At 31.7% G+C, this 18,239-nt stretch overlaps 2 protein-coding genes across 4 annotated transcripts; both read left to right on the top strand.

The window, feature by feature from the left end:
- Positions 1 to 326: 326 nt before the first annotated feature.
- Positions 327 to 5,634, top strand: LOC129920896 (metallophosphoesterase 1 homolog). Of its 2 annotated transcripts, none has more exons than XM_056002394.1 (6): positions 327 to 577; positions 670 to 831; positions 897 to 1,038; positions 4,654 to 4,820; positions 4,885 to 5,082; positions 5,135 to 5,634. In XM_056002394.1, exons 2-6 carry the CDS (start codon positions 771 to 773, stop codon positions 5,434 to 5,436), a joined length of 870 nt encoding a protein of 289 aa, XP_055858369.1. In that variant the 5' UTR covers positions 327 to 577; positions 670 to 770; the 3' UTR covers positions 5,437 to 5,634. The 2 variants fall into 2 exon arrangements, with proteins under 2 accessions (XP_055858369.1, XP_055858367.1); XM_056002392.1 differs by having other exon boundaries at positions 639 to 831.
- Positions 5,635 to 11,966: 6,332 nt separating this feature from the next.
- LOC129920895 (lamin Dm0) lies at positions 11,967 to 15,157 on the top strand. 2 transcript variants are annotated; one of them, XM_056002391.1, is made up of 4 exons: positions 11,967 to 12,099; positions 12,177 to 12,301; positions 12,375 to 14,262; positions 14,888 to 15,157. In XM_056002391.1, exon 3 carries the CDS (start codon positions 12,383 to 12,385, stop codon positions 14,243 to 14,245), a length of 1,863 nt encoding a protein of 620 aa, XP_055858366.1. In that variant the 5' UTR covers positions 11,967 to 12,099; positions 12,177 to 12,301; positions 12,375 to 12,382; the 3' UTR covers positions 14,246 to 14,262; positions 14,888 to 15,157. The 2 variants fall into 2 exon arrangements, with proteins under 2 accessions (XP_055858366.1, XP_055858365.1); XM_056002390.1 differs by lacking the exon at positions 14,888 to 15,157 and having other exon boundaries at positions 12,375 to 14,768.
- The last annotated feature ends 3,082 nt before the right edge of the window (positions 15,158 to 18,239 follow it).

The following is an 18,239-nucleotide window of genomic DNA, read 5'->3' as shown; positions in this document are numbered from 1 at the left end:
CCGCTTTCTTCCACAGGCGCTAGTAATGATTGAACCACATTTTCAAAAATTTTGTATGGAAACGAGGAGGAACTAGCAGTCCATATATAATAGGTCAATGATACCCCTAATTAAAAACGTATACTTTTTTTATTTCGCCTAATGTAGTCAAGCCCTTATATCAGTGGTGTAAACAACACTTTTTTATCTTGTTTTCCCTTTTTTCTTGTTCTGACGTTCACATGAGTTTTCGGCTCTGTTTGTACTTCTTTTTCATTCAACAGAATTCATTTTGGTTCATCATTCATCAATTCATTTCTATTTTGACAGGTGATTAAAAAAATTCAAAACTGTTTGTTTTCTTTTAAAATTTCTACCATGAAAATGCTTAATTTTATGTTATTTCTTAAACTTTATCAATATCAATAAATTTTGTTTGCATTAAAGTAGTATCAGCTATTTATTTTGTGTTAATAATTTACTTTACATTTTATTACTAAAGATGGAATGGTCAAAATGTTTAAAATACATTTTAATTTTTATTGCAACTGCCGTAATATATTGTGAATTTCTTATGTACTATGTTAATTTGATGCAAGTATGTTGTCATTTTTTTAATATCTAGTAAATTCACTAAATTAATTGAAATTTGTTTCAAGTGCCAATGGCCAAATATTAATTCTACTAAAGACAGCTCCTTTGTCCCAGTCAAATCTTTGATACTAGCTGATACTCATCTCCTGGGCCCTCTACATGGACACTGGTTCGACAAACTAATCAGAGAATGGCACATGCATCGTGCATTTCAAACATCAATAACAATATTTCGACCTGACGTTATATTTATTCTTGGTAAGAAATAAATAGGTTACTTTGTTTTTCTGAATTTGTTCTAATAACTAATGTTTTTTTTTTAGGAGACGTATTCGATGAAGGACATGTAGTGAACGATGAGTACTTTAATCAGTATGTTCAACGTTTTCGTAGGCTATTCTATGCCCCTGCAGAAACACAAGTAATAAGTGTTGTAGGTAATCACGATGTCGGATTTCACTATCGGTAAGACTTGTGTCTTATATACACTCTGTTCAATTAAGTCTAAGACAGAGTTATTGGGTTAACAAGACTTTTTAATTAGAAAATTATTGATTGGCTAAACATAAAAACCTTCTCCACTTACTCTTAAATCAGTTCTTGTATTGATTTTTTCCATTGAGCACAGGTACCAGATTAAAGTTTGGTTTGAAACATTTACACAAAGCACATAGATTCTCTTATTATAATCAATTTCCAAAAAGCAAATGATTTATATGACGGAAAAAAATTAGTCATTTTTTTGTAAATCCTAGACATTGGTTTGATGTTCCATTTATCAACCAAACGTTTCATCAACAATGGGTCATATGCGAAAAGAATGACCTTTACCTTATGCTCTTTCTCACTTTTCAGTACATTTTCTTGAGATCTAAAGAAATTGTACTGAAAAGTCAGAAAAGAACTTAACCTCATTCTTTGTGGATATGACCCAATGTTTTGCAGATAAGCTGAAAAAGTAATAACACAGTTCGAATAACAACTTTTTCTATGGGTGTCCGTTTTGAAGATGCTAAACATCTAAAAGAACTGCATATCAGGTTGAATATCTGAACATTCAGAAAAGATACCAGTATAGTTTAAACCTAGAATGGATACTGATATTTTGTCTATGTATGAAATTTGAATAGAAGTATTTTACAACTAATATTAACCCTCTGTAGGCACACTAGTGTGGTCCACGTTATAAGGCAAAAAAATAAACCTTATAAATCTTAACGTTCCAAATTTCGTAACGTAAACAAATTTCATCTTTTTTCACGTCGAATAACTCATTTTTCATTCATTAATTTTTTGTTTTAATTTTTAAGCAGAAAAAAAAATAACACACGAATTTCAATTAACAAAACAAATCTGTATAATATCCACTAACCAACGGGTTTTTTTTATAAAAAAGAAAGGCATAACATGAAAAAGTATACCAAATCCCAACTAACTTCACCAGATAAATTGAAAAAAGTTATTTTTGTAGGTATGGACACCTACCTGGAACAGCACCAAAGTAAAAACTTTGAGCTTGTTAAGCGCCCACTCACCTCAGCTAAAAAACTGATATTTTACGTATTTAATGCAAAATATATATGTAACAAGTTAAGTGGGCAACAACAAAAATTTTAAATCTAAAAAAATGGACCACCCTAAGACACACCTCTTTTTTGTGACGTGATAGGCACACGTGTGCGAATTTGGCTTCCACTTTTTCATATCGCTAGAACTTTTTTATGTCTCATATTTCATACAGAAAACGTATAGGAAATTGATGTAGAATTTTCCGAGGAATTCAAATATTCGCAATTCCAAAAAAATAAAAAGAATTTTTTTCAGGGGTATTGCCTGAAGAATTGACAAAACCTCCAAGAGTATACGACTTGGTGGTAAGTTTAAGGTCCATTCCATTCTTGCAAATTAATAACAAGCACACAAGAATGGTTGAGAGTTGTTTGTCCTAGTCCTAGGCCATGTTACTTCATGGATTATCGCATGTATGACATGTCGTTTAATTTATTTATTTATATTTCTATGCCGTTTGAAAATAAGGTCTTAAGTCACAAAATTGCATTTTTGGATTGTTGACTGTTGACTTTAATTTCGTATCAAAAACACAAATCTTAGACAACTGCTTCATATAAAAATAATGGATGCATTTTTTGAAGTTTAGTCATTTCTACTGCTAAGCATTCAACGTATTAAATAAATAAATTCAATCTCATATTCTGAAAAAAAAACGACAATTTGTGACTTTAGACCTTATTGCTTAACGCCAAAGACTTACATATATAAAGAGCGATTTCTGTTGACATGGGTCGAGGTACATTTAAATAGGGTATCTTCTTCCTTTTTTTATTTTTTTATTTTTTATATATTTTAACGTGAGTTTTCCAATGAATAAGCTGAATTGCCACAATTTCACAATCTACATATCGTCGGTGTAAAGCAAAATTGTTCTAAGTACATAGGATTTCTTAAGGACCTAGAACAATTTTGCTTTACGCCGACGAAATATTAAAACACTGTACACTTTTGGCCTACCATCTCGGTGAATCGTTTTTGCGAGTTTGTAAAGATCCACTTTTAAATTCGTTTTTTAACGGCCATATTATTTACTAGTTTAAAAAAAACATCTGGATGTAAACAATGTCTAATGTCAAAAATAAATCAAATTTGATAATATTCACAACTTAAATCCAATCTTAAATCCAAATTTTTTGAATCCAATCTCGTTTAATCCAAACAAATTTACACTGCTCTCTGGAGGTCTGTTTAACTTTATAAATCCAGATCTAAAATTCATTTTCACAGTGTTAAGTTTTGTCAAGTATTTTGTGTAGGAAAAAAAAGATAAATCCAAATTTAACAAAATTTATTGAACAATCACATAATTTATTTTGAGTGAATAATAAGAACAAAAAATTTAATCCTTGGATTTATGATTTAACTGAAAATGAATAGGTCATCTTTTGGATTTTACATTATGAAACATTCAGTCTGCATAGTACGATTCAAAGTAACAACTTTTTTATCTCTTGTCATCATATTACTCACAAAAAGAAAAAGAACACATTCAGCCCTATCGGCAATACAATTTCCCTGGAAAAATTTCTCTATTCCGAAAAATCGGTATCGGCAATACTTTTTGAATGGAAACATTTCCTAGGAAAAAATTCCCACACAAAAATACCTATCGGGAATGAAGTTTCTCCCCCTAAGTATTTCTATCATATTTTTTATGGGGAACAGATTTTTTGAAGCCAAAATGTACGTGTTTTTCTTTCAAAATATTCTGTTAAAAATATTAAATTATTTACTTCCTTAATCCAACAAAAAGTAAATGATATTGCAACTGGATAACGCAAAAAAGTAGACAAAAATAAAATATAAGAAAACCTTAAAAAAAGCATGGAACTAAAGGAGACCATTCCGAGACATTAGTTTGCTGCTTTGGTCGAAGAAATGATCAAATTATGTGGAATGCCTCAATTTATTTCAGTTATTGTTTATCATGTCAAAAATAAAAAACAAAGCTTAAGAAACTTTATTGATTGATTCTTTAATTAAAATTACAAACACAAAACTAATTACATGTCCATCTGAAGAAACAAACAAAGTAATAAGTTGGGCAAAAAATAAAAAAAATTATTGAATAAAAATCCACAAATCAACACCAAAGAAAAAAATTATATAAATATTGACTATTTTAATTGTTTTTGTGCACTAAATACAATCAAATTAGAGTTGTCAAAATTTTCGAAGACATGTGTTCGAAGGTTTTTTTGTTTTGTTTAGTTGGCTGTACTTCTTTCCCGAAAACGAAATTCCGATGGAGATTGCCCATAAGGAGAAAAATTCCCGGGAGAGAAAACCTACTCCCGGGGAAATTTCTCACGTGAGATTGCCGATAGGGCTGATTAGTAACTTTAGTTTTGCCCAACATAAAATGGAAGTGAATTTAATAAGATTTTAAAATAAACTCCTAGGGCGAGGATTTCATCCACGCATCGCAGATTTTAAATTAGTATTTAAGATATGTTTTTGGTTATTATTACGGTTTTATACATAGATATAGATATTACTATTCAATAGAATGGATCCTTATTTCCTCAATCGATTTGAAAAAGAGTTCAACTATACTGGCATTCATCTCCACACCATCAAAAATGTTCACTTTGTGTTCATTAATTCAATGGCTATGGAAAATGATCGATGTGAATTGTGCGCTCGTGCTCAAAAGGATTTGAATCAAATAGGCAGTAAGTTAAGCTAAAACTTTTAAAACACTTCGTAAAATGTTGTATCAATTTTGTATATATACAGAAAAACTTATGTGCATGAAGGACCCCGTTGGAAACAAATGTCCTAAGATTGAGGTTCCATATTCCCGTCCAATTCTGATGCAGCACTTTCCTACCTATCGCATATCTGATGCTGTTTGCGTTGAAAGAGATATCCCAAAAATTGAACGATACAAGGAAAAATGGGATGTACTCTCCAAAGAATCTACAATTGCGTTAGGTAACACTTAAGACACTTAAATGGCAATTTTTATTTATTTTTTTTTACGTAGGAAAAATAGTAAATCCTCGATTAGCTTTCAGTGGACACAGTCACCATTATTGCAAATCAAAAAATCAGCTGGGCATCGATGAGTACACTGTGGCTTCATATAGCTGGAGAAACAAAATCAACCCGAGCTTTTTGTTAGCACAATTTACACCAGATTCTTTTTCTGTACACAAATGTGATATGCCGGTGCAAAGTACATACGTTTCAATTTATTTGTCAGCATCTGCAATATGCATAGTTTGCATATTCTTAAATTTGGTCCAACAACTATTTGTAAAGTACTCAAATAAGAAAGTAGAATAGAATTTAAGAAACCACTTTTATTCGTTTATTAATTTGATCATAATTATACGTTGTATTATAGATGTTATATTGTAAATGTTTTTATTAATTTATTATTGAAGTGCTTTCTTGGATCAAGCCTGTCATGTTTACACTAAAACTTAGAATGTAAATTAAATCTATAAACTTAACTTAAAAACCGCTATTATTTTTTTAATAAAATATAATAACCCAGTCAAAGAAGTAAATTAAATCGCATTTTTCATTTATATACCATGTTTTAGATATTTTAATTGTCAATATGTTTTCTCTGCGTATTTTTTTTTATTATTAAAATCAACCACAATGGAGATATAAAATAAAACCGAAATCAACCTATTTTTGAAAATAAGGCGGCTGCTCTCGACATCTATCATCCTAACAAATTGTGTTTTATGATAATGGAGATTCACACACTTAAAAATTTGTTGACTATTTTTTTTACTGAATTTACTAAATTATTTATTAAAAGAAGAAGAACTTAATTAGTACTATAAAATTTCATTTCAATAAAAGTTTCAAAAACTGTATAAAATAAGTAAAATGTATAGGCATTGTCGTCATCCCATTATTACAAAATATCACGGATGCATTTTATATCGCAAAAAGGAACAAACGTTTTCCCGTGTGCGAAAAAAAATATATTCAGCAGATGAAACATGTTAAAAATTTGAAGTATGTTATAGGGTAATGGCTCTTTCGATTCCTATATTTAAGACAGAAGCTTGAAGATGATTCACATACAGTATAACTATGTTTGGTTTCTAAATCTTTTATTTACGTAGATATATGTAGTTGAATTATAAAAACTAAATTAGTACTTACATAAAGTTTTGAAAAAAATAAGTTTGAAATTTTTTTTCGATTATTTTTTCAAAATTTTGATTTTGAAAATTAATTTTTCGAAAACTGTATTCATTTAAATTTTTTATAAAAGATGAGGTTTTTGGCTTTACAAAAAGGTATAGCAGGTTATTGTAGGTGTTATAAATAAAAATAAATGAACCGTCGCGGTTGGTGGTTTAATTAAAACTCAACTCGAGTTCTAAAGACCAACCTGGAACTTCATGAACTTCCAAAATGCATTACTCAGCTTTGACCTGCTGAGTTGCATTCTGGAAGTTGGCTTGACCCACTGTGCGTTGCGCAACATTTGCTGTTATTCATTATTTAATTAATATATTAAAGTGGAGCGGGTCAGCTCTGGGTTATGCAATATGGGGCATAACATATGTAGGTATAACCGTTGATTTTTAATAATTTTTTCCAAATAAAGTCATTTTTTTTCAATTGCTCTTCCCCACTAAAAGAGGGAAAATAGACCTAACCTATACGATCTCGCAGTACACATAAGGTCTGTTGGGGTACTGCCTAAAACAGAAATATTTCCACTTTTTTCAACATTTTTAACCCAATTCCTGTTTGGGTACTCTGGAACTGTGTAGTTTCGTACATTATTTTTGACGAAAATTGAAATATTTCTGTTTTAGGCAGTACCCAAACAGACCTATTATAATAAGGTAATAGAAAAATGTCAAAATTTGGTTTTCAAAAAATGGCAAAAATATGTCAGGCCGGCCTTTAATTTTTATATTTCAATCGCAGTAAACAGGAAATTTGTTTTTGTTTTAATTTATAAAATGTCATTTGAATAAATTATAAATTAAAAAATAAATTTTCTGCGTGTTTCGTCTCGGAAAATGGTAAATAATTGTTAAAAAATTAGTTGTGTTCGTGGTTTTTCGGCTTTTGTGCGTTTTTCGTCGGTATTTTAAACAATTAAGAATTACGGTAGCTGACATTGGTCGCCAAATTGTCATGTTTTGAGTTTCAAATCTGATTCCGACTTATGTCTGGCAGTTCTGATCTTTAATTTAATTTTAATTGTTTGGAGGCCTCAATTAAACCACAGGGCAGAGATTATTACTACATAAGCAATTTATTTGGTAATCTATATCGGATTTGCCTTCATTCTTTTATTTAAGATTTATGAAAATATTCGTTCTCAGCATATTTGAAGATTTAAAGCTATTCTTGTTCTTTCTTTTAAAAAAATTACTTAAAGTCTACAATAAAAATCTATTTATTACCAAAAAGGCCACATAAATAAATAAATAGCATAAGTATGTATAATGAATTCATAATTTAAACAAGTACATAAAACTATACCAAAAGTTCACTAAAATTCAAGCAACAACATATACATACATACATACATTTACATAAACATAAATATTTACATAAATTCTACAGAGTACGTAGGTGTCTAAAAATATCTAATGACGTAGCAGTTCCACCAAACTTCTTATGAAATGAACCACAAAATTTGTTTAATTTAGAAGTGACGTAAACATATCGATTCGTTAATTTTTTATACATGCGGGTTCAGCTTTGAAGTCTACAAAACAAAGTACTAATTATATCTGCGTTAACACAGCAATTTTAAAAGTTAAAAGAAAAACAGTATACAAATTGTTTAGGGGCCGGTTATAGCGATCAGGAAAATGAATCAGGAAAAATTTTCAAATAGATAATTATGTTTTAATTCGATTTGAAACATAAATGCGATACCAATCGATTATAAATGACTCAAAGAATTTTTTTGTCCGCTGTTGACTTTGGAGACTTCAAAATTTTTCGTCTAGGCTTTCCCAACTAACATTTCAGCTTCGGTTAAGGTATTACAAAAGCTACATTTCAGCTTCTTTTAAACTTTAGTAAGGTTGTTGGGAATGGAAAAAGGAGAACGTTATACAAGTTTGACCCTCTATAAGGATCTTAAACGAAACTTTACCGAAGCTCTACCGAAGCTTTGAGATTTGACAGATAGCTTCGGAAGAGCTTGTATAGCTCTTTAATACATGTCTTGTCGAAATTAAAAAAAAAACTACAAAAACAAAAAAAGAATTCTTTTTTAACTGGTTTTAAATCATGAATTTTATCTTATATTATATATAACATTTCATTACTTTTAAGTATATCTATTAATAATAATTTTAAAAGTATATAATTTTTTTACCAGACCCAGGAATCGAACTTCGTATCTGCTTGGTCGTAGTCCACCACTCTACCCACTCTTCCATCCTAGTATATTCATTTATGAAATCAAAAACTGAATCAGTTGAAATAGCAAAAAAATGTCCGAGCAAAATTATTCAATGTCAAAAATAAAAAGTGTTTGAGAAGTTGTTAAACAAGTCCGAACCTCTATAAGCAGTTAAATTCTGAAGCAAGCTCAAACAAGCTGTATAAAAAGTAGAACCTGCGAGAAATCAATTTATAGAAGCTGTTGTGTTAGTTGGGTTAAGCCTAGTACGCTGCTGAAGCGAAATGAAAAATTTTAGAAGTCTCCAAAGTCGACAACGAAAATGCTTACAAAAAATATCCCCGAATGTTCTATCCAAGTCAAAATATCTGCGTTCCTTTCGGAATTTTCATCTACTGCTTAGTACTTAAAGCTGCTTTGAACTACTTTTTCAATAGAGCAAAAGTAGTTCAAAGTAGTTTTAAGTACTAAGCAGTAGATAAAACGTACCCAAAGGAAGGCAGCTAATAAAAATTCAAAATTAATTTAAAATCAAGAAAAATCAACAGAAAATAATTTTTAAAGCAAGAAATAAATGAATTAAAAGTGAATAACACTGCTCTCGGAGTCAAGAAAAATGAACAGGACAGTAAAAAGTAAGTGACAAATGAGTGAAAATTCTCCAATTTTTCGCTAGACTTAATTGCGTACTGAAAAACGGAAAGCAAAACGAAATTTTTCCATTCAGGATTTCGTAAACGAAATTTTGTATGAAAAATTTCTTTTCGCTTTCTTGAAGCCAAGAAATAATAGCTTTCTGCATGAAGCGTAGTACGCGCAGCTGAAGAGAAACTAAAAAAATCCAGTTTACAAACTCGACAGTGAAAATGCAAGTGAAAAATATCGTCGAGTATTTTGTCAAAGTCAAAATAAAAAAAAAATCCAAATTTATTTAACTAATCAAAAAAAAAAAAAAATATAAGATTTTAGTCAAAAAATAGATGAATTAATAAAGCCTATAGTACGCTGCTGATGTGAAACGATGGAACGAGATCGTAAACGAAAACTTTCGTTCAACTTTTCGTTCTGCAGTACGCTCTTCGACTCTGCGAAATTGAAAAATCTCCACTTCTTTTTCGCACACAAACATATTGCCAGGGAGAGGGACATTAATTGTGGTTCGTTTCGTTTCGCATCAGTAGCAGCATTTTTGGGCTCTAGTGAAGACATTATATTTACTACATTGGCCACTTTTTGCAAAAGTACCAAATGAAAATATTTTTTTTTCTCGCTAGCGCAATTTATTTGTAAAAAAGAGTATGTACATTTTTTTAGACCAAAATATAAGCTTTCTGCTTTCTGAAAAAGAAATGATTTATTAAAGGCATTTTTTATATGTAATTTGACAGCCCGACTTGCATTCCAACCTACTGCAGGTTTTATTCACGATAAACATTAGGTGTGTTTTTTTTTGTTTATCTATATAGATTTTGCACAAAAAAAATAAACATAGGGATGTAGCCATATTGAATTTTTTTCGATTTTTTTTTAAATCAAACGTTGAAAATTTTGTATTTCTGATTTTCGAAAAAAAAACAAGTAATTTTATATATATATTTGTTCAACAATCTTATCAGAATCCATTTAAGATTTTTCGAAATATTAACTTTTCAAAGCAACCATGTCAAACAAATTTTTGACAATTTTTTTCTATTAGAGCTTTTTTTTATAATTAGCGCGCACTAAAGGGATTAGTCTACCCTTATTATGGTGAACACAGTACGAGCATTAGGAAAATAGGGAGGGGTTTGAAAGGAGATACCGATGAACATTAGTTTTGAAGTCCTAGGTTTTGAAATGCGATGGAAAAACAGAAGCGGGTAATGCGTTCCACATCCGTGTAGTGCGGCTGAAGAAAGAATCTCTGTATTTGACGGTACGTCCGAAATTGGACTCTAGGGTAAACTGATGAGCATTCCTTGAAGCGCGAGTATCACGGGTGAACTGTTTGAGTTGAGGAATGCAACTAGCTATTTCTAGCTTTTTCAAACCTCATTTTCTCCGTTTTTTTTTTATTTTTGTTAATATTAGGTGTGTTTTTTATTACAACCGGTCTTAGCTAGACAAAAAAAACGCAGTATGGGCTAAGCAATTTACATGTTGAATACAACAACACCTTAGCCCCTTGGGCTTAGTTGTTAAGCCCGGAGATTTCTCTGGGCTTAACTTTTTGAAGAGTTTTAAATCTGTGCTACCAAACTAATTTTTTCATAAATTGTTTAGAATTTGTTTAAAAACGTGAAAACTCACGTTTGGAAGGACAAAATGTATTAAAATAGTTTTGCTAGCATACATTTTTGTATCTCTTTGTAAAACATACATAAAAAATACAAAAAAATGACGAAAGCGAAAAATATGACAATTCTAAATTTTTGTTGTGTCTGCTGTTTTCGGAACATTCAATATACAGTGCTGCCAAGATTTCAGGTTAAGCCCCGAGGCGTTTTTTTTGCCCAGTTAAGATCGGTTGTAATAAAAAACACACCTATTGTTAGATACTTCGTCAGCTATTACATGAAGCCTCAAGAGGCGCGACTCTTTTTTCGAATTTTCTTTTGATAATCATTCTGTGAGGCGCGTACTATTACACGATGCCTCTTGAGTCAAAGACTCAAATTTGACATTTCTCTTTTGATTTAAGTATTATTGTTGTTGTATTCCACCAAGAAGCAAAAAGAAATGAAAGGGAATGTTGAAAAAAGAAAGAGTGGAAAAAGAAACGTCAAAAAAGAGTCTCAGAATTTTGGCCCACGACTCTCCGGTCGGATAATTTTTTGTTTTATCTTCTTTCTCTTTTGCACTCATTGGTTTTGAAAAGAGGCGCGCCTCTTGAGGCTTCATGTAATAGCTGACTTCTGTATAAATTATCGACATCACAACAATTAAACTACATTGGCACTACTGTTTCTATCGAGAAAAGTAAAATCTGGATAATTATCTGGATTGTTCAAATATCTATAAAGATATAGTTGTTGTTGTTTTTAATACGTATATTGTTTTGATTTCAAATATCTCGATGTCGTTTTTTTTTTTGTGGTATTGTAAAAGTTTAACATTTCTTAAACTAAAATAACCAAATATACAGACTTCAATCTTTTTTACACTTTTGCAATACCCTAACCCTATTGCAAAAATAAAATACAATGGTGCAAAATTTGTCTGTTGTACTTGTAGTAGTAGAAAAATAAAATGTAGCAAATTTACACCATTTTGTTGCCCGGAATCGTAAATACCCCTTTATGTAGATAAACAAAAAAAACACATCTATTATTTGAATTAAAAAATTAAACTTCCATGTAAACATAGCTTTAATAATAAAAACAAATACTGTTCTATGTAAACCCATCATTTCTACACAAAGAGTGTAGACTTGAAAATTTAACGAAAGCATTTTGATTTCAGACGCCAACTTCATATTTTGACATATCGTTATAATAACCTCGCGCATGAACTCGTTGCTGGAAATTAGAAAATTATTTAACGATAGTTTTTTATTGTGTGTGTTACAAACGACGATTTTGTGAATTAAAAAATAATTAAAATTTCACATAAAAATAAATGTAAGCAAACTTAAATTATATTAAAAACATTCTCCAAAGTGCACACTATAAATAACACCTATTTTCACTTCAAACAGATATCAAAATAAAGGAAATACAAAGGTTCTTAACCAATCGTATACTCATTTTGACTGAGAGAAAAAAAAACCAAATCAAATAAGGAAATATATATAAATTATACGAAGGCCAATCACCTTACAAGGTAAGCAAACACCTCAAAGCTGTCTAACAAGTCATTTCAAGTGCCTTTATTTGTTTATTTTCTCACAAACAAGAAATTAAAATGTCCACTAAAGCAAAAAGAGCGGGTACAGCCACACCCCAACCCGGTGGTACATCAACCCCACTTTTAGGCACAAGTAGTACGCGTCCATCCAGTCCACTCAGTCCGACTCGTCACAGTCGTTTGGTTGAAAAAGCCGAATTGCAAAATCTCAACGACCGTTTGGCCTGCTACATCGATCGTGTGCGCAATTTAGAAAACGAAAATGCTCGTCTATCGATCGAAGTGCAGACCACCAGGGAGACAATCACCCGGGAAGCTTCCAACATCAAGTCGATGTATGAGCATGAGCTATCTGATGCCAGAAAGTTGCTCGATGATACTGCACGCGAAAAGGCAAAGCTCGAGATTGACACGAAACGTCTATGGGACGAAAATGACGAACTCAAGACAAAGCTCGAGAAAAAGACCAAGGAGTGCACTCATGCTGAGAACAGTGCACGTATGTACGAGTCGAGATGCAATGATTTAAGTACAAAATACAATTCAGCTAGTGCTGATCGCAAGAAGGCTCTTGATGACGTTGCTGAGTTGCAAAAGGAACTCGAACGTCTGCGCAAGCAACTGGAAGAGGCCCGTAAGCATCTTGAGGACGAGACATTGGCTCGTGTCGATTTGGAAAACAACATCCAGAGCCTTCGTGAAGAGTTGACTTTCAAGGACCAAATACATTCACAGGAAATGTCTGAGACTCGCACTCGTCGACAGGTCGAGATTAGTGAGATCGATGGTCGTCTGTCGGAGCAGTATGAAGCTAAACTACAACAATCACTTCAAGAGCTCCGTGATCAATACGAGGGCCAGATGCGTTCAAATCGTGATGAGATTGAGATGCTCTATGAGAACAAGATCAAGGGCCTCCAAAACGCTGCCAATCGTAATTCGAATGCTGCAGCATCAGCAATTGAAGAGTTGCGCACCACTCGCACTCGTATCGATTCCCTGAACTCACGCATCGGTGAGTTGGAATCCGCAAACGGGGCTTTGAGTGCAAGATTGCGAGAAATGGAGCAATTGTTGGATCATGAACGTGCTCGTCACAACGCTGACTTGCACGGCTTGGAAGCCGAATTGAATCGTATGCGGGAGGAAATGGCCCTGCAGTTGCAGGAATACCAAGATCTGATGGACATCAAGGTTTCTCTTGATTTGGAAATTGCCGCTTATGATAAATTGCTTTGCGGTGAGGAATCCCGTTTGAATATTACTCCATCGGCATCAAATACAGCAAGTGCTAGCAGCTTGAGCCACTCGTTGAGATCGACTCGTGCTACTCCGATGAGGCGCACACCAACACGCGGCCAGTCGACTGCCAGTGGAGCTTTCAAGCGCAAACGTACTGTCGTTGAAGAATCTGAAGATCGTAGCGAATCTGAGTATTTTGTGACTGGAAGTGCCAAGGGAGACATTCAAATATCTGAAATAGATCCCGAGGGCAAGTTTGTAAAGCTCTTCAATAAATCACAAAAGGAGATTGCTATTGGCGGATGGCAATTATTGCGTTCATGTGGAGCTGACGAAACATCGTTCAAGTTTCATCGTTCAGTTAAGATTGATGCTGGCGCTACAGTCACCGTTTGGTCGGCAGATGCTGGAGTTGCTCATGAGCCACCAAGCAACATTGTAATGAAGACCCAAAAATGGTTTGTGGGCGATAACATGAAGACAGTTCTATTCAATACTGAGGGAGAGGATGTAGCTGCTTCGGAGCGCATTAAGAAAACTGTATCAAGTCATGTTTCACGTCATCGATCATCAGCAAGAGGATTCCCATCAACGCATGTAACAGCCGGTGGTGCAGATGAGGAGATTTATCATCAGCAGGGTGATCCACAGGGAGAGGAAAAGTGTCGTCTCATGTAAAGAAAGCTCTCTTTTGTGTATGTTTATTTTCTTTATTAAATCAATAATTTTTCGAACAAAACAAAAAAGAAAATATCGTTACTATAAAACTACAGAGGGCCTTAAAATACAATACAATATTATTCTTAATTTTCTTTTTCATTATTCATAGATATTCTAAAATTAAGGCTTGTCAAAGCCGCAACATTGTATACTTAAAAAAACACAAACAAAAATAAAACTCCATACAAATTATCCTTAAGTTACTTATTCCGTTTAAGTCCACAAGTTCAAGTCTATTGTGGAACAAAAAGACATCATCACTACTCCCGCCCGTTTTAAAAGTAGAAAGCTCGCGCACAAATACGTTCATAGAAAGCATTGCAATTTAGTTTTTTTTTTTACTTTTGTATTTTCATTTGCTATTTTTCCTTTGTTTTTGTTCGATGGAAATTAATTAATCTAGGTTTTCTTTTTTTTATACAAATATATATTTTCTTATAAAAAAAATATAGTATGGTTAAATACAGATTTTTTTATTTTATTTTGTTCGTGTCCTTTTTTAAATGTTTAACACAATGTTCTGTTTGATATTTTTTTAAAAAATTATTTTTGCACACTGAAATTATTATTTTTTTTTGTTTTTTTTTTTCTTACCTTTAGGACGTACACAAATTAATTTGGTTAATGTTAACCCAACAGTCGAAGTAAAAAAAAAAGTAAAACAGTGTAATTAATCAATTCAATAAAATATAACTTGCCACTTAATAAAAATGCATTTAAAGAAAATTTTTCATTTACATGTTTAATAATAATGATTGTATAATTAAATACAAGACCATTTTTTCGCAATAATCAGAAAAGAAAAATACATCATTTGTATGCTCAGACTTACTATATAATTTATTATTTTGTGTACGTTATTCTTTTATAAGGAGTATATATTTTCTTTTTGAAAAATGAATATCATTTAACATTAAACGAAAAAAAGTATCCTTATGAATTCAAAATACAAAAAAAAAAATACAGAGAAGATTGTATTTTATAAAGTTTTCTTTTCGCAAATAAAAACAAATAAAAAAACGTAAAAAAAATTTGTTTAATTTTATGGATTTTGTAAAAACGCAAACAAGCTGTTGGTTTTCCAACACATTGGAGATTTTCTGTGGGTTGATAGTTAAGCCAGGGATTGATGTCTTGGACCATTACCTAGAAACTTAAGTATTTATTTACAGTCTGACTTCTGTTATAAGTAAAAGAATATTTAATTTTTGACGTCATAGCGTCTTATAAACGAAAAAAAATGACTCATTCTCCCATTCTGCCTGAGCCTGTAAGCAGTGTAGTTAGATTGCAATTTCATCTTAACTGATTCTTTCATAGTCAACATACAGCTTAAACTATATTATAGATACAAAAATCTTCGATAGCTTATTTGAGACGGGGACAATAAAAAAGGATTTAATAAAAAATCAATCAATAAATTAGGTAAATAGGGGTAAAATGAGATGGTAAAAAAAAATTTCTAAACGACATACATTTATTAGAAGAATACTGAGTTATGAACGATTTTTTAAAAACAATGCAAGGCTTAGACCTTCATAACAGGTTGGAGAATTTGCAGTGACACTTGATATTTAGGAGCCTGTACCATTGAATAATTACAAATAGAAGTGGACACCCAGGGAAACTTCCGCTGTAAAGTAATTGTCGCTTGTATCGTGCATTGAATTAAAAAAGCAAATCCAACAATCCAAAAGCAAAGCCAACAATCCAAAAGCAAATCCAGCAACCCAAAATCAAATCCTAAACAGCTTATACATATAGATAAAAGTTTTCCTATTTCAAGAAGTGGAGATAGCCTAGAGGATAAGGTGAATGTGTGCTAAGTTTACCTGCCTAGGTTCGAATCTGACGGGAAATTGAGATTGTTTTTTTTTTGTTTACATTACTAGAATAAAAATTAATTAAATTTCTCAAAAAAAATCTCCGCAAAAACAAAAAAAAAAACAATTTCAAATATTACCGGTATTCGAACCTAGGCCAGTAGGAGCAAAAGGCATCGTCCTTGTTCTCTAGACTAATATGACTTTTCAAAATACGAAAACTTATATCAATATAAGCTCTTTGAAATGTATAATAATAAATTATTAATTTTTTTATGAAGGTTTAAAAAAATTATTAGTTAAGACTCAACTCGAAAATACAAAATAGTTGAGGCGCAAACATGTAGTTCATCTATCTTCCGGTACTCTTATAGTTGCAGAGTAATCTGCGGTGTCACTTCTATTTGTAATTATTCAATGCCTGTACCCCTGTTCCTTATCACTTATCCATTTTAATGTAGAAATAAAGCAAAATTATTAAGAACTAATGCATTAAGAAAGTATGATTTTGAATAAAATACCTTTTATTTTGTTGATTAGGAACAAGTTTTATTGTCATTCAAAAATTTTATCGCCAGTGAGAAAATTAAAGCCCTAATTTTCAAAACATGAATTTTTGAAAAACACCTACATATTTTTACAACTCAAGGATTCACTCATTCTGAAATCGAATGGAATACAAGTCAAAGCGTTTCCACTCAATTCTGTGGTTTTTTTTATTTTTTTTGAATTTTTAAAGCTTGCAACAAATTATAAGACTTATATTTCGCTCAATACTGATAGTTTTATATTTTTTTATACAAAAAAGTTCACAAAATAAACCTAAACTAATGGGCACGTTCAGATCTGGGTTTTTAGGCAGATTTACCTCTCTTTGCACTACACTAATACTATGTTTTCACCTACGCTAAATCCGAGATTTAGCTAAATAGATTTAAGGCCATATTATTCACTAGTTTAACAAATACATCTCGATGTAAGGAAATTGTAATGTCAAAAATAAATCCAAATCCATAATATTCACTATCTCTATAACTTTCCAGTAAGCTTTCCAATTAAATTGGGAAATTTGGAAGGATTTTTTTTACAGTTTACCAATCAGACATCCCTATTATGATTGTCAACTATCAATTGATAGTTGATAAATACTGAAATTTGGTGTTTTAAAATTTAATTTAAGCGAAAACTGGTCATTTTTGTAATGGAATTTTTAAATAACATTTCAAATAATAACGGTTGGCATCATTCTTTGTCCTCAAATTTTTTGCAAATTAGATAATAAGAGATCGAAATTTGTTTTTTATCAACTATCAATCGTAATAGGGGTGACAGACCGAAAAATTGACTAAATATTTATTTAATTTTCAATTCGTAGTCCGGAAGAGCTCTCAGATCTCGAACGCCAAAAAAAACACCCAAACTTTCAGTTTGAGTTTCTTGTCTACGTAGGTATATGTGAGTTTTAATCACAATCTCTTTATAAAAAAATAAATGCTATAATAGCCCTGTTCCTTTGGGAGGTGGCAAAGTACTACTAGTAGTTTACTAGCGATTTGCAATGGAACGCACTTTCAACGAATTCAATACAAATCGTATCTACTCGGGAAGAAGAGCATGAGTAGAATAGTACTAGATTAACCAAAACATCTACTAGTATAGTAAACTACCACCTCCAATGGAACAGGGCTAATATCATTTTCATCACTTGACGACTATGAAGATGATAAAGCCCAGTACGCAGATCGGGCTAAAATAAATTTTATCTCGACACGCGTTCGCTAAAAGTCAAGATAAATTTAAATTTAAAAATAACGGCTGAATCACAGTTTCATTTACTTATACCAGCTTACATTCAATATTACATTACATATTTTTTTTACCTGCAGAATACCTTTTTTACGCTCTCATTTTGTTTTATTCCTCTTTCCAAGGTTTTTTTTGCCTCTTATTCCTTGCAGCAACAACAACAACCACAAAAATGTCTAAATTTATCTGTGAAAAAATGCGCTGAGCATTATTTCACGAGCTAAATTGAGTGAAGACTTTTTGCAAAAGTAGTAGATGAGAATTCGAATTTAGCGCGTGAACTGCGTACTACCTGGCTAAAAATCCTCGCTTAAAATTTATCT

Source organism: Episyrphus balteatus, chromosome 1 (genome assembly GCF_945859705.1).
Source record: "Episyrphus balteatus chromosome 1, idEpiBalt1.1, whole genome shotgun sequence".
NCBI classification, from domain to species: Eukaryota; Metazoa; Arthropoda; class Insecta; order Diptera; family Syrphidae; genus Episyrphus; species Episyrphus balteatus.
The sequence above is the reverse complement of the archived record's forward strand: the minus strand, read 5'-3'. Positions and strand labels throughout refer to the sequence as shown.